Here is a 15,052-nt window from a genome sequence, read left to right as displayed (position 1 = left end):
TGGCGCCAGAATATTGTTCCTGAATGCTGGCCAATAACAAGACATCCCTAATCCCGCGGTACTTGATAGGCATTTTTACACTGGAGTAGGGTAACCAACAGCTGGTTCACCGTTCTCCCTCTGTTGGCTGCTGTCCATAGTGAAAATAACCCGACATTCTGGGAATCAATGGCATTGTAGACCAAAAGAAAGAAAGAAAGAACTTGCATTTATATAGCGCCTTTCACAACCTCAGGACATCCCAAAGCAGGTTACAGCCAGTGAAGTACTTTTGAAGTCTCGCTTTTGTTGTCATGTAGGAGACGCAGCAGCCAATTTGCGCACAGCAAGCTCCTAAAAACAGCACTGTGAAAATGACCAGTTCATCTGTCTTTTGGTGTGTTGGTTGAGAGATAAATATTGGCCAGGACACCAGGGAGAACTCCCCTGCTCCTCTTCGAATAGTGTTATGGGATCTTTTACATCTGCCCGAGAGGGCTGACGGGGGCCTCGGTTTAACATCTCATCTGAAAGTCGGCGCCTCTGAGAGTGCAGCGCCCCCTCAGTGCTGCCACTGGGAGTGTCAGCCTAGATTTTGTGCTGAAGTCTCTGGAGTGGGGACTCTGAACTCACAACCGTCTGACTCAGAGGCGAGAGTGCTGCCCACTGAGCCACAGCTGACACACACAAAAATGTGGATCTACAAATCTGCCGCTGGGTTGAGGTCGTCTGTTCAGGGAAAGTTAATTGATGGGACTGGTCTCATGCATTTACACTCTGGGTTTCCCAGATTACACAGCAAGTCCCAGAACATCTACAGAGACTGGCCCTTGACACTGAATGTGAAAAGGGGAAGGGGCACAAGGCACCGCGCTCGCTCTGCCCAAACAGGAACAGAAACCATCAATCACTTCCTTATTAAAATCATTACAACTGACCACCCTGTGACCGCCACCGCCAAAAAGCACTAGAGCAGCAATGTTGTGGGGACACCATCACATAGAAACACCTCTGACTTCTCCTCCAAGTCACACACCATCCTGACTTGGACATTGCTGTCGCTTCATCGTCACTGAGCCAGAATCCTGGTATTCTCTGCCGAGCACCATTGTGGGAAATGGTGTTAGGAAAATTGATGGGACTGAAGGCCGATAAATCCCCAGGGCCTGATGGTCTACATCCCAGGGTACTTAAGGAAGTGGCCCTAGAAATAGTAGATGCATTGCTGGTCATCTTCCAGAACTCGATAGATTCTGGAACGGTACCCATGGATTGGAGGGTAGCTAATGTTACCCCACTATTCAAAAAAGGTGGTAGAGAAAAAGCGGGGAATTATAGACCGGTAAGCCTGACATCGGTAGTGGGGAAAATGCTAGAGTCTATTATAAAAGATGTAATAGCAGAGCACTTGGAAAGCAGTGACTGGATCGGACAAAGTCAACATGGATTTACAAAAGGTAAATCATGCTTGACTAATCTACTGGAATTTTTTGACGATGTAACTAGTAAAATAGATAAGGGAGAACAAGTGGATGTGGTGTATTTGGACTTTCAGAAGGCTTTCGATAAGGTCCCACATAAGAGATTAGCGTGCAAAATTAAGGCACATGGGATTGGGGGCAAGGTATTGACTTGGATAGAGAACTGGTTGGCGGACAGAAAGCAAAGAGTTGGAATAAACGGGTCATTTTCCGAGTGGCAGGCAGTGACTAGTGGGGTACCACAAGGATCGGTCCTAGGGCCCCAGCTGTTCACAATATATATTAATGATCTGGACGAGGGAATTGGATGTAATATCTCCAAATTTGCAGACGACACAAAGCTGGGTGGGAGGGTAAGCTGTGAGGAGGATGTCGTGAAACTCCAGTATGATTTGGATAGGTTGGGTGATTGGGCAGAAACATGGCAAATGCACTATAATGTGGATAAATGTGAGGTTATCCACTTTGGTGGCAAAAACAGGAAGGCAGATTATTATTTGAATGGCAATAGATTGAGAGAAGGGGAAGTGCAAAGAGACCTGGGTGTTATTGTGCACCAGTCGCTGAAGGTAAGCATACAGGTGCAGCAGGCGGTTAAGAAGGCAAATAGTATATTGGCCTTCGTAGCAAGAAGGTTCGAGTACAGGAACAAGGATGTCTTGCTACAGTTGTACAGGGCCTTGGTGAGACCGCACCTTGAGTATTGTGTGCAGTTTTGGTCACCTTACCTGAGGAAGGACGTTCTTGCCATGGAAGGAGTGCAGCGACGATTCACCAGGCTGATACCTGGGATGGCAGGAATGACGTATGAGGAGAGATTGTGTCGATTTGGCTTATACTCACTGGAGTTTAGAAGATTGAGAGGGGATCTCATCGAAACCTATAAAATTCTGGCAGGTCTGGACAGACTAGATGCAGGAAGGATGTTTCTGATGGCCGGGGAGTCCAGAACCAGGGGTCATAGTCTAAGGATAAGGGGTAAGCCATTTAGGACTGAAATGAGGAGGAATTTCTTCACCCAGAGAGCGGTGAACCTGTGGAATTCTCTGCCACAGAGGGCGGTGGAGGCCAGTTCATTAAATATATTCAAGAAGGAGTTGGATATATTTCTTGAGGCTAAAGGGATCAAGGGATATGGGGAGAAGGCAGGGACAGGGTCCTGAAATTGGACGATCAGCCATGATCTCATTGAATGGCGGAGCAGGTTCGAAGGGCTGAATGGCCTACTCCTGCTCCTATCTTCGATGAATCTATGAATCACCACAAAGACTGCAGAGGCTCACAGAGAAGGCCCAACCACCCCCCGCCATCACCACCTCTGGGCAACTGGGGATGAGCAATAAAAGGCACTATATAAATACAAGTCTTTGCTTTTTTATATATATACACACATATATAATTTTGACACTTTGAAATGTGCTGGGTACAAGCTAGGCCCAAGAATTTTTAGAAAATTAATACACAGCAGTTCCTGTAGCTGTGGCTCAGTGGGTAGCACATCTCGCCTCCGAGTCAGAAGGTTGTGGGTTCAAATCCCACTCCAGGAACTTGAACACATAAAGCTAGGCTGACACTCCAGTGCAGTGCTGAGGGAGCGCTGCATTGTCAGAGGTGCCGTCTTTTGGATGAGATGTTAAACCGAGGCCCCGTCTGCTCTCTCGGGTGGACATAAAAGATCCCATGGCACTATTTCAAAGAAGAGCAGGGGAGTTCTTCCCGGTGTCCTGGCCAATATTTATCCCTCAATCAACATAACAAAAACAGATGATCTGGTCATTATCACATTGCTGTTTGTGGGATCTTGCTGTGCGCAACTTGACTGCCGCATTTCCCACATTACAACAGTGACTGCACTTCAAAAGTACTTCATTGGCTGTAAAGCACTTTGGGACGTCCTGAGGTCGTGAAAGGCGCTATAGAAATGCAAGTTCTTTATTTAAGGAGGAGGAAAAATAATCAACAATCTAGAAAAGAGAGGCAGCGCAGGATTTCATATTTTTTTTAAACTTATGTTTTTAATTCTCCAGATAAACTGCAACGGTTTTACAATCAGCGACCAACGTGGATTGCAGGCTGTGGGAGTCGGATTATTTCCAAACCTCTGCCTTGTCAATCACGACTGCTGGCCAAACTGCACTGTTATATTGAACAATGGCAAGTAAGTGAACAGGATAAGTCATTCATTAGAATAAAGAGGTAAAAATAGATGCATGAACATTATTTTTCTGGGGAGGGTGAAATCTATCTGAATGTAAGCAATTGAGCCAAAGGCAACGTGATTTGTACGTGTGATGAAATATGCCGTTCATCAGGCACTGTATTCTCTGTGTTTAGTTTAGTTTCAGTTTCATTTCCCCTCCGGTACTGTATTGTGTGTAGGGCTCCGCCCATACCTGGCCACTACTTAAGCAGGCTGCACTGTCTCACAGACAGTGCAGCAGATCTTTGGATGGGAACTGTGTGTTACTTTCTTAGTTAATAAAAGCCTTGCTTTGCTCCGTTAACGTCGAGTCTTGGATTCATTGAGGCACATCAGTACGTACTGGTACATATTAGGCTGCTATTGCATTATATTGTAACTTGGTGTTGACAAAGGGTAGTTAGTGAATTATAGGAGCAGGAGTAGGCCATTCAGCCCATCCAGCCTGTTCTGCCATTCAATTAAATCTTGGCTGATCTGCACCGCAACACCATCTACCCGCCTTGATTCCGTAACCCCTAATAGCTTTGCCTAACAAAAATCTATCAAAAATTATATAAGAACATAAGAACATAAGAAATAAGAGCAGGAGTCGGCCATTTGGTCCTTCGAGCCTGCTCCGCCGTTCAATAAGATCATGGCTGATCTTCTATCTCATCTCCACTTTCCTGCACTATCCCCATATCCCTCGATTTCCTTAATGTTCAAAAGTCTATCAATCCCTGTCTTGAATATACTCAATGACTGAGCCTCCACAGCCCTCTGGGGTAGAGAATTCCAAAGATTCACCACCCTCTGAGTGAAGACATTTCTTCTCATCTCAGTCCTAAATGGCTGACCTCCTATTCTGAGACTGTGACCCCTGGTTCTAGACTCCCCAGCCAGGGGAAACATCCTCCCTGCATCTACACTGTCAAGCCCTGTAAGAATGTTGTATGTTTCCATGAGCTCACCTCTCATTCTTCTAAACTCTAGAGAATATAGGCCTAGTCTACTCAATCTCTCCTCATAGGACAATCCCCCCATCCCAGGGATCAGTCTGGTGAACCTTCGTTGCATTCCCTCTATGGCAAGTATATCCTTCCTTAGGTAAGGAGACCAAAACTGTACACAGTACTCCAGGTGTGGTCTCGCCAGGGCCTTATATAATATGGGGTCCACACACGGCCCGTGTGAAACATTTGCCTGCTTCCGACACACAGGCATACTGCTGGCGGTAACAGTGGCTCACCTTGCAGGATTCCCAGAGTCCCTCGCCCCAGTCACATCCCACAAACCATTGGGATGGTGCAAGGGGGGGAGGGGGGAAACTGGCGATGGGGGGAGGTGGGTGGAAGAGGCGCCCACCAGCCCCTCACCCCCCTGCTCCATTAGAGGTTGCCATGCAACCAAAGGATGAATTTCACACCAAATTTCAGGCTCTCTGCTCCCGGGATGCCTGACTGTCGCCGCGAGAACCAGCAGATGTTCTAGACTTTATTGCGGCCTTCGAAGATCGTACTCCGTGTACTCCTACAAGTAAAAAAGATCACGAACTTGCAATCAATTGCCCTCTGTGAATAAGGAAACTCAGCTTCCCGCCCATCAGTTTTTCTCCGACCTCCTGTGAAGGTGCTGACTCACAAATTCAAGGTCATTGTCAGACCCACAGTGTCTGTCTAACGTGATTATCCTTTATGTGTGAGCCCAGACTGAGTGTGGTGACCAGCTATTCGCCTGTGGGGGGCTTCACAATCCCTACCTCCATCCTGTCCTGATGTCCGCACTCAGCATTTTCCCGCAGGGAAAGTCACCGGGAATACTGAGGCCCAATTCTGGTTGCTATACTGCTGTCCCAGCTAACTTAGCAATGAGCAGCGATCAGTCCTGGGGCTCTCATGACTTAGGGGGGTTCAGTAACACACTATTGGATGGCTCAATTACCCACATAGCCTACAGTGAAGCCCCGGTAAATTAAAACGCTTTCGCTGATTCCGTGTGACATTCAACAGGGGAAATTTACCGCATAAATAGTTCTTTTTTTTTACCTGCAGATTTTGAAAACTTGTGAGGGGGTGGAATGTCTTTCAGCTCCCAAAACGTCATGTTTGACATCTCCTGGGTGGCTAAGAACACTTTAATTTATTACAGGGAAATGTGGGTAGCTCAGTTGCGTAAGAGTGCTGGATTGGGGCCCAGCAGGCCCGAGTTTCAAATACTAACAGGGATCACTTATTCCTCTGAGGTAATGTGGGGAGAAAACAGGCATCTTTTGCAGTACTTGTCACCTTGTTGCTGTCTCTGGATACCAAGCCCGATGGCAAAGAAACATAGGTGACGAGTCATCTTTGGGTGAAGGCTAGATAAACCTTTCGCTAGGTGGCTCAATGGGGCAGGTGTTGGAGAGAAGCCAAGAAAAACCTACTTTTCATATCACCTACTTTTCATATCCTCAGTTCCAGGCATTCATAGTTGTCATTAATCAGGGTGTTGATGTTTAGTATTCCAATGCTCCCCTGGCCGGCCTGCCATCTTCCACCCTACATCAACTTGAGCTCATCCATAATCCTGCTGCCCGTATCCTAACTCACACCAAGTCCCGATCGCCCATCATCCCTGTGCTCGCTGTGGCCCACCTTGGCTCCCGGTCCGGCAACGCCTCGATTTTAAAATTCTCATCCTAGCGGTCAAATCCCTCCATGGCCTCGCCACCCACCCCCCCTCCCTATCTCTGTAACCTCCTCCAACACTCACAACCCACCGAGATCGCTGCGTTGCTCTAATTCGGGCCTCTTGAGCATCCCCGATTTTAATCGCTCCACCATTGGTGGACGTGCATTCAGCTGCCTGGGCCCTAGACTCTGGAATTCACTCCCTAAACCTCTCCGCCTCTCTACCGATATTCCCTATAAGGTGCATGGCGACGCGGCCGCACATCTCTCTGCCGGTCCCACACAGCACGGGACCGGCTTTTTCAATGTAAAGTTTGGGCGCACGCGTGAAACTTTGAATGGGCCACGCAGAACCTTAAAGGGGCCGCACACCCCAAAAAAAATATAAGAGGGAACATTGCTGTCTACCTCTCTCTGCTCCTTTAAGACGCTCCGTAAAACCTGCAAGTCACCTGTCATAATATCTCTTTATGTGGCTCGGTGTTTGATAGCGCTGCTGTGAAGCACCTTGGGACGTTTTACTGCGTTAAAGGCGCTATATAATTACAAGTTGTTGTTGTTGTGTGTGATTTATTTATTTTTCTTTTGGTTGTGAAATGTAGATTTTGATTTTGTTTTCCAGTCATGATGCGGTTAATTCAATGTTTCACACACAGATGAGGTGGGTTGTGCTGCTGTTGACGTCAGTTTTTTTTTCTCCCTCTCCCTGTTTGACATTAACTCCGCACAGTGTTCATTGTCCGGGAGGTGTAACGATTTCTACTTCTTCTGACTTTAACCCTTCCAATAAAGGCTGCAAAACGAAACCCCTAAATAAAAACGACAAAGAATGAACAGACGATAAAAGCGAATCAGTAGAGATCAAAAGAAAACCCCCCCCCCCCCCACAACATTCCTCGAAATGGCGAATTAAAAACATAAAATGGTGACGTTGGACATCAGGGCAGCCAGCATCTGAAGCAGAAGAAGAGGTTAATGCTTGAGGTGGGACCTGTCAACAGTCTGGAGGAGCTCCTTGACAGGACTGACTGAAACACGGGAGGGTGGGGTAATTTTTAACCCCCAAAAACGGGTAGGTTTGGGGGTCAGGTGGGAAGTTGGCCTAGAAATTCGTCTTGTGGCGCAAAACGGGCGGAATCGGATTGGCCGCCCCTTGTACGCAGCGTCTGATATTCAGTTCCACAGCAGTGAATGGATGGAATATCAGGCGCTGCGGATAACAGACGGCTGATCCGGTACCGCCCGTTTTTTGTGCCACCGACCAAGACGAATTTCTCGGCCAACATCTTTCACAGGCTGGTGAAATGGGCAGACATGTGGCAGATGAAATTTAACGCAGAGAAGTGTGAAGTGATACATTTTGGTAGGAAGAATGAGGAGAGGCAATATTCAATAACTGGTACAATTTTAAAGGGGGTGCAGGAACAGAGGGACCTGGGGGGGGGGGCTGGGTGCGCAAATCTTTGAAAGTGACAGGATAAGTTGAGAAGGCTGTTAATAAAGCATATGGGATCTTTGGCTTTATTAATAGAGGCATAGAGCACAAAAGCAAGGAAATTATGCTAAACCTTTGAAAAAAAACACTGGTTAGGCCCCAGCTGGAGTATTGTGTCCAACTCTGGGCACCGCACTTTAGGAAGGATGTCAGGGCCTTGGCGAGGGTGCAGAGGAGATTTACTAGAATGGTACCAGGGATGAGGGACTTCAGTTATGTGGAGAGACTGGAGAAGCTGGGGTTGTTCCCCTTAGAGCAGAGAAGACTAAGAGGAGATTTGATTGAGAGGTTCAAAATCATCAAGGGTTTTGACCGAGTAAATGAAGAGAAACTGTTTCCAGGCTCGGTAACCAGTTTTAAGGTGATTGGCAAAAGAACCAGGGGCGACATGAGGAAACATATTTTTTACGCAGTGAGTGGTTATGATCTGGAATGCACTGCCTGAAAGGGTGGTAGAAGCAGATTCAATGGTAACTTTCAAAAGAGGATTGGATACATACTTAAAGGTAATACATTTGCAGGGCTATGGGTTAAGAGCAGGGGAGTGGGACTAATTGGAGCACCTTACCAAAGAGCCAGCACAGGCACGATGGGCCGAATGGCCTCCTTCTGCGCTGTATCATTCTATGATTCTATGATTAGGGGAGACTTGAGATACTCTCCCGGAGGGGACTGATGGGACCAGGTCGGATGCGTGTTTCACATCCCCATTTTACTGTGCATGGGAGTCAACAGAATGCAACGTTGGGCGGGTGTGTCAAGGAGTCGGCCAGTCCGATCCCGTCAGGTTCCTGCCAGGTGGGTGAGCTTCACACTACCCCTTGGGACTATGTCCACCGCAGCAGAGAAGGCTAAGAGGAGTTTTGATAGAGGTGTTAAAAATTATGGAGGGTTTTGTTTGAGTGAATAGGGTAAGACTATTTCCTTTGGTCCAGTGATTGTTGGAGCAGGGGATGTTTTGCAACAGGGAATGGTTGAGCCAGACAATGATGTAGCAAAGAGCTAGCACAGGCACAATGGGCCGAATGACCTCTTTGCTGCAAACGTCTGTGGTAACACATTATCATACAAGGTAGATGACTGTTTTACTAGTATTTAAAGAGTGTTTTCGTACTACCTTTCTCGTTCAGATGCTGACTGTCCTGCTCTGCGTTTTTTGTTCTTTATGCTTTGTTTTTAAACCCCCGCCCCCCAATGCCCCGAGAGAGAGAACATTGGGGTTAGCATTTTGTGTGGGACCAAAATATTAACTCCCCAAACCATTAACCTGTCTTACTCTTTTTTAGATGCTAACTGACCTGTCTGTAGCAATTTCTATTCCTTCATGGAAAAATAAAAGAATCGTTGCATCCCGGTTGCAAAATAAACCCACATTGTCTCACCTTTCACCCATCTTCACTGCTGACAAACTTCTCAACTTATCAGGATAATGGGGTGCTCTGGACTACACCCGTGATCTGGTCGCTGCAGCATTGGTTGTTTGTGTCAGCATGCAGGCAGCATCATATCTGCTTTGGTACGTGGCATGGTACATGAAAAGTCCGCTATAAATGCAAGTTCTCTTTACCTTAAAGGCACTATATAAGTGGAACTTGTGCATATAATCTAGATGGACGCTTCATTTTATGAAGATAACGCATTGTTTGGGAAAAGTGGCTGCCTTCGGATGAGCTACTAAAACTTGGGTTCTGTCTCAGGTATCTGAGAAGAAGCTCTAGACCAGATCGGTGGAGATCAGTTCAGACCAGCCGATTGGCTGAAAGGATTGGAATATTGAAATTAAGTCCCATTTTAGGGAGATCAGCTCAACCCAAACTCAAATGTACCTTTCCACAGTAAATCCTTATTCACTTCTCTCCTCAGCTGTTTTGACCTCTGCGTGTGCGTATTTGGAGGGAACCAGTACGACCGGTTTTCCTACAAAAGCAAAATACTGCAGATGCTGGAAATCTGAAATAAAAACAGAAAATGCTGGAAATACTCAGCAGGTCAGGCAACATCTGTGGACAGAGAAACAGAGTTAACGTTTCAGGTCGATGACCCTTCGTCAAAACTGGAAAAAGCTGGAGATGGAACAGGGTCATCGACCTGAGACGTTAACTCTGTTTCTCTCTCCACGGATGCTGTCTGACCTGCTGAGTGTTTCCAGCATTTTCTGTTTCTATTATCTGTTTTTCTATTGGTTGACAGTCGCAAAAATGATCTTTATCGTTTCTAGTCTGCACATGCCTGAGCAACTTAATCCAATGCCATTGTTAACTATTTTCTAACGCCATTAGCATTTTTTTTAATGAACAAACTTTTTTTTTACTTTTAAAAGGTAAAAGGAAGGAAAAGCTGAACAACATAGGTGACCTCAGAATGGAAATCTCTAGTTTTTAAAATTGGCAATTGCCCAGGAAGGTGCACTATTACTGTGAAAATCTGAACACTGCGTTCAACAGTTCCTTTCCTCACTTTTAGAATCATAGAATCATAGAATGGTTACAGCACAGAAGGAGGCCATTTGGCCCGTCGAGCCCGTGCCGGCTCTCTGCAAGAGCACTTCAGCCAGTCCCACTCCCCCGCCCTTTCCCCCTAGCCCTGCAGTTCTTTTCCTTCAGGTACTTATCCAACTCCCTTTTGAAAGCCACGATTGAATCTGCCTCCCACCACCCTCTCAGGAAGTGAATTCCAGATCATAACCACTCGCTGTGTAAAAAAAGTTTTTCCTCATGTCGCTTTTGGATCTTCTGCCAATCACCTTGAATCTGTGTCCTCTGGTTCTCGACCCTTTCTTTTTATCTACCCTGTCTAGACTCCTCATGATTTTGTTGTTTTTTGATGATTTCTTTTAAGTGTGTCCCCCAAGGTGAGGCCTGTCAGACAACAACAACCACAACAACTTGCATTTATATAGCACCGCTGACCACAAATTCCGGGCCCAAATATTGTAGATTCAACCCAGTGTCTGCCGTGGCTCAGTGGGTAGCACTCTCGCCTCTGAGTCAGAAGATTGTGAGTCCCACTCTAGAGACTTGAGCACAAAATCTAAGCACACTCCAGTGCAATATCGAGAGAGAGGTAAAAGATCCCACGGCACTATTTGCCGAAGAGACCTCCTGGCCAACATTTACCTCTCAATCAGCACCTAAAACGCAAATCATTTCATTGCTGTTTGTGGGAGCTTGCTGTGCGCAAATTGGCTGCTACGTTCCCTACATTGACAACAGTGACTACACTTCAAAAGTACTTCATTGGCTGTAAAGTGCTTTGGGACGTCCTGAGGTCATGAAAGCTGCTATAGAAATGCAAGTGACCAACATTTAACTCCTTCCAGTATTTTGTCGATTGACTTTCCCTTTGATTTTCCAAAATGCTTGTATTATATTGGGAGTGCACGTATGACCCCATAACACACATCAGATTGAATTTTGAGTGCACCTATTGTCAGCGACTGCCAGCATTGACATCAGTACAGTGGTCCTTTCTGTAGAGATTACTGAATGTATTTTTTTTATCAAGCATGACTTTGCCTCACCCCAAAGTGGACTGAGGTTTGTAGTGTCACGGTATCATTTTGCAAAAACGCATGACAATTGCCAACCTTTCCCGTGAAAACGCAACTCCTTCTCTGGGAAATCAAACGCTTTTAATTAGATATCGGGTCAAGGGCCCTGTGTGTACAAAGCCTTCAGTCGAAGTCATTTGAAAATTTCAGTCTACAAATTACACTGTGCCGATGTTTTAATCCATTCGTATGAAGTTACTGCGCTCGCTGCCTTAACAGAAGTGTTAACCTGTTTAAAGTGAATGAGCTCACACCTCCATTAGATTAGCCAGCACAGTCATGCCCATACTTTAATGTAGCGCAAACATATTGAATTCTATTCTGCAACGTCACAGGTAGAATACTAAGTTCAGCCTTGCAAAGAGTGACTTCTTTGTTAACAGAATTGAACTTCGGGCAATCCGCCAAATCAAGACAGGCGAGGAGCTGACGGTGTCATACGTGGACTTCCTGAACCTAAGTGCGGACAGGCGTATGCAGCTCAAGAAGCAGTATTACTTTGACTGTACCTGCGAGCACTGCACAAAAGGAATCAAAGATGACCTGATGCAGGCCGTGAAAGAAGAAGATGGCAAAAAGGTAAGTCAGCAGGAATGTGGCTCCCCCCTGTGGCACAGGATGGCAGTGCAGCATCCAGTTTAAGAAAAGAAGCAGGTATCAGTAATAGTGGCCATGAACCTATCAGATTATCATAAAGACCCAACCACTTCACCAAGGCACTTTAGAGAAGGAAACCTGCCGTCCTCACTTGGTTTGGCTGACATGTGAGTCTGGTTCCACACCAAAGTGGTTGACTCTTAATTACCTTCTGAAGTGGCCGAGCAAACCAGTCAGATGTATCAAACTGCGACGAACAATAACAAGAATTACAGAGGTTCAAGAAGAAGGACCACCACCACGTTCTCAGAGCAATGAGGGATAGGCAATCAATGCCAATCTTGCCAGTAACGCCCTCATCCCAAGAAAAAAGAAAAATAATAGCATCCCCATATTTTGGTGTTTTTAAGGTGCCTAGCACATTCAACCCTTCCAATCCCAGCTCATTCAACACTCCCAATCCCAGCTCTTTCAACACTCCCAATCCCAGCTCATTCAACCCTTCCAATCCCAGCTCATTCAACTCCCAATCCCAGCTCATTCAACACCCCCAATCCCAGCTCATTCAACACTCCCAATCCCAGCTCATTCAACACCCCCAATCCCAGCTCATTCAACACTCCCAATCCCAGCTCATTCAACACCCCCAATCCCAGCTCATACAACTCTCCCAATCCCAGCTCATACAACACTCCCAATCCCAGCACATTCAACTCTCCCAATCCCAGCTCATACAACACTCCCAATCCCAGCACATTCAACTCTCCCAATCCCAGCTCATTCAACTCCCAATCCCAGCTCATTCAACTCTCCCAATCCCAGCTCATTCAACACTCCCAATCCCAGCTCATTCAACACCCAATCCCAGCTCATTCAACTCTCCCAATCCCAGCTCATTCAACTCCCAATCCCAGCTCATTCAACTCTCCCAATCCCAGCTCACTCAACACTCCCAATCCCAGCTCATTCAACTCTCCCAATCCCAGCTCATTCAACACTCCCAATCCCAGCTCATTCAACTCTCCCAATCCCAGCTCATTCAACTCTCCCAATCCCAGCTCATTCAACTCTCCTAATCCCAGCTCATTCAGTTCTCCCAATCCCAGCTCATTCAACACTCCCAATCGCAGCTCATTCAACTCTCCCAATCCCAGCTCACTCAACACTCCCAATCCCAGCTCATTCAACTCTCCCAATCCCAGCTCATTCAACTCTCCCAATCACAGCTCATTCAACTCTCCCAATCCCAGCTCATTCAACACTCCCAATCCCAGCTCTTTCAACACTCCCAATCCCAGCTCATTCAACCCTGCCAATCCCAGCTCATTCAACACTCCCAATCCCAGCTCATTCAACACCCCCAATCCCAGCTCATTCAACACTCCCAATCCCAGCTCATTCAACACCCCCAATCCCAGCTCATTCAACACTCCCAATCCCAGCTCATTCAACACTCCCAATCCCAGCTCATTCAACACCCAATCCCAGCTCATTCAACTCTCCCAATCCCAGCTCATTCAACACTCCCAATCCCAGCTCATTCAACACCCCCAATCCCAGCTCATTCAACTCTCCCAATCCCAGCTCATACAACACACCCAATCCCAGCACATTCAACTCTCCCAATCCCAGCTCGTACAACACTCCCAATCCCAGCACATTCAACTCTCCCAATCCCAGCTCATTCAACTCCCAATCCCAGCTCATTCAACTCTCCCAATCCCAGCTCATTCAACACTCCCAATCCCAGCTCATTCAACACCCAATCCCAGCTCATTCAACTCTCCCAATCCCAGCTCATTCAACACCCCCAATCCCAGCTCATACAACTCTCCCAATCCCAGCTCATACAACACTCCCAATCCCAGCACATTCAACTCTCCCAATCCCAGCTCATACAACACTCCCAATCCCAGCACATTCAACTCTCCCAATCCCAGCTCATTCAACTCCCAATCCCAGCTCATTCAACTCTCCCAATCCCAGCTCATTCAACACTCCCAATCCCAGCTCATTCAACACCCAATCCCAGCTCATTCAACTCTCCCAATCCCAGCTCATTCAACTCCCAATCCCAGCTCATTCAACTCTCCCAATCCCAGCTCACTCAACACTCCCAATCCCAGCTCATTCAACTCTCCCAATCCCAGCTCATTCAACACTCCCAATCCCAGCTCATTCAACTCTCCCAATCCCAGCTCATTCAACTCTCCCAATCCCAGCTCATTCAACTCTCCTAATCCCAGCTCATTCAGTTCTCCCAATCCCAGCTCATTCAACACTCCCAATCGCAGCTCATTCAACTCTCCCAATCCCAGCTCACTCAACACTCCCAATCCCAGCTCATTCAACTCTCCCAATCACAGCTCATTCAACTCTCCCAATCCCAGCTCATTCAACACTCCCAATCCCAGCTCTTTCAACACTCCCAATCCCAGCTCATTCAACCCTGCCAATCCCAGCTCATTCAACACTCCTAATCCCAGCTCATTCAACACCCCCAATCCCAGCTCATTCAACACTCCCAATCCCAGCTCATTCAACACCCCCAATCCCAGCTCATTCAACACTCCCAATCCCAGCTCATTCAACACTCCCAATCCCAGCTCATTCAACACCCAATCCCAGCTCATTCAACTCTCCCAATCCCAGCTCATTCAACACTCCCAATCCCAGCTCATTCAACTCTCCCAATCCCAGCTCATACAACACTCCCAATCCCAGCACATTCAACTCTCCCAATCCCAGCTCGTACAACACTCCCAATCCCAGCACATTCAACTCTCCCAATCCCAGCTCATTTAACTCCCAATCCCAGCTCATTCAACTCTCCCAATCCCAGCTCATTCAACACTCCCAATCCCAGCTCATTCAACACCCAATCCCAGCTCATTCAACTCTCCCAATCCCAGCTCATTCAACTCCCAATCCCAGCTCATTCAACTCTCCCAATCCCAGCTCACTCAACACTCCCAATCCCAGCTCATTCAACTCTCCCAATCCCAGCTCATTCAACACTCCCAATCCCAGCTCATTCAACTCTCCCAATCCCAGCTCATTCAACTCTCCCAATCCCAGCTCATTCAACTCTCCTAATCC

General features: G+C 46.9%; 1 protein-coding gene across 2 annotated transcripts in view; it reads left to right on the top strand.

The window, feature by feature from the left end:
* LOC147123730 (histone-lysine N-methyltransferase Smyd1-like) overlaps positions 1-15,052 on the top strand; it is a 110,799-nt gene that overhangs the window by 52,234 nt on the left and 43,513 nt on the right. The window contains exons 4-6 of one of the 2 annotated variants that reach the window (XM_085975551.1): positions 3,488-3,618; positions 6,934-6,972; positions 11,740-11,935. In XM_085975551.1, the coding sequence (XP_085831677.1) occupies positions 3,488-3,618; positions 6,934-6,972; positions 11,740-11,935 (366 nt within the window). The remainder of the gene's footprint in view (positions 1-3,487; positions 3,619-6,933; positions 6,973-11,739; positions 11,936-15,052) is intronic. The other variant, XM_085975552.1, reaches the window with a different exon arrangement.

The sequence above is a fragment of the Somniosus microcephalus genome, chromosome 2 (assembly GCF_052327205.1).
Source record: "Somniosus microcephalus isolate GS21.2 chromosome 2, FLI_Smic_1.0, whole genome shotgun sequence".
Classification (NCBI taxonomy): domain Eukaryota; kingdom Metazoa; phylum Chordata; class Chondrichthyes; order Squaliformes; family Somniosidae; genus Somniosus; species Somniosus microcephalus.
The sequence above is the reverse complement of the archived record's forward strand: the minus strand, read 5'-3'. Positions and strand labels throughout refer to the sequence as shown.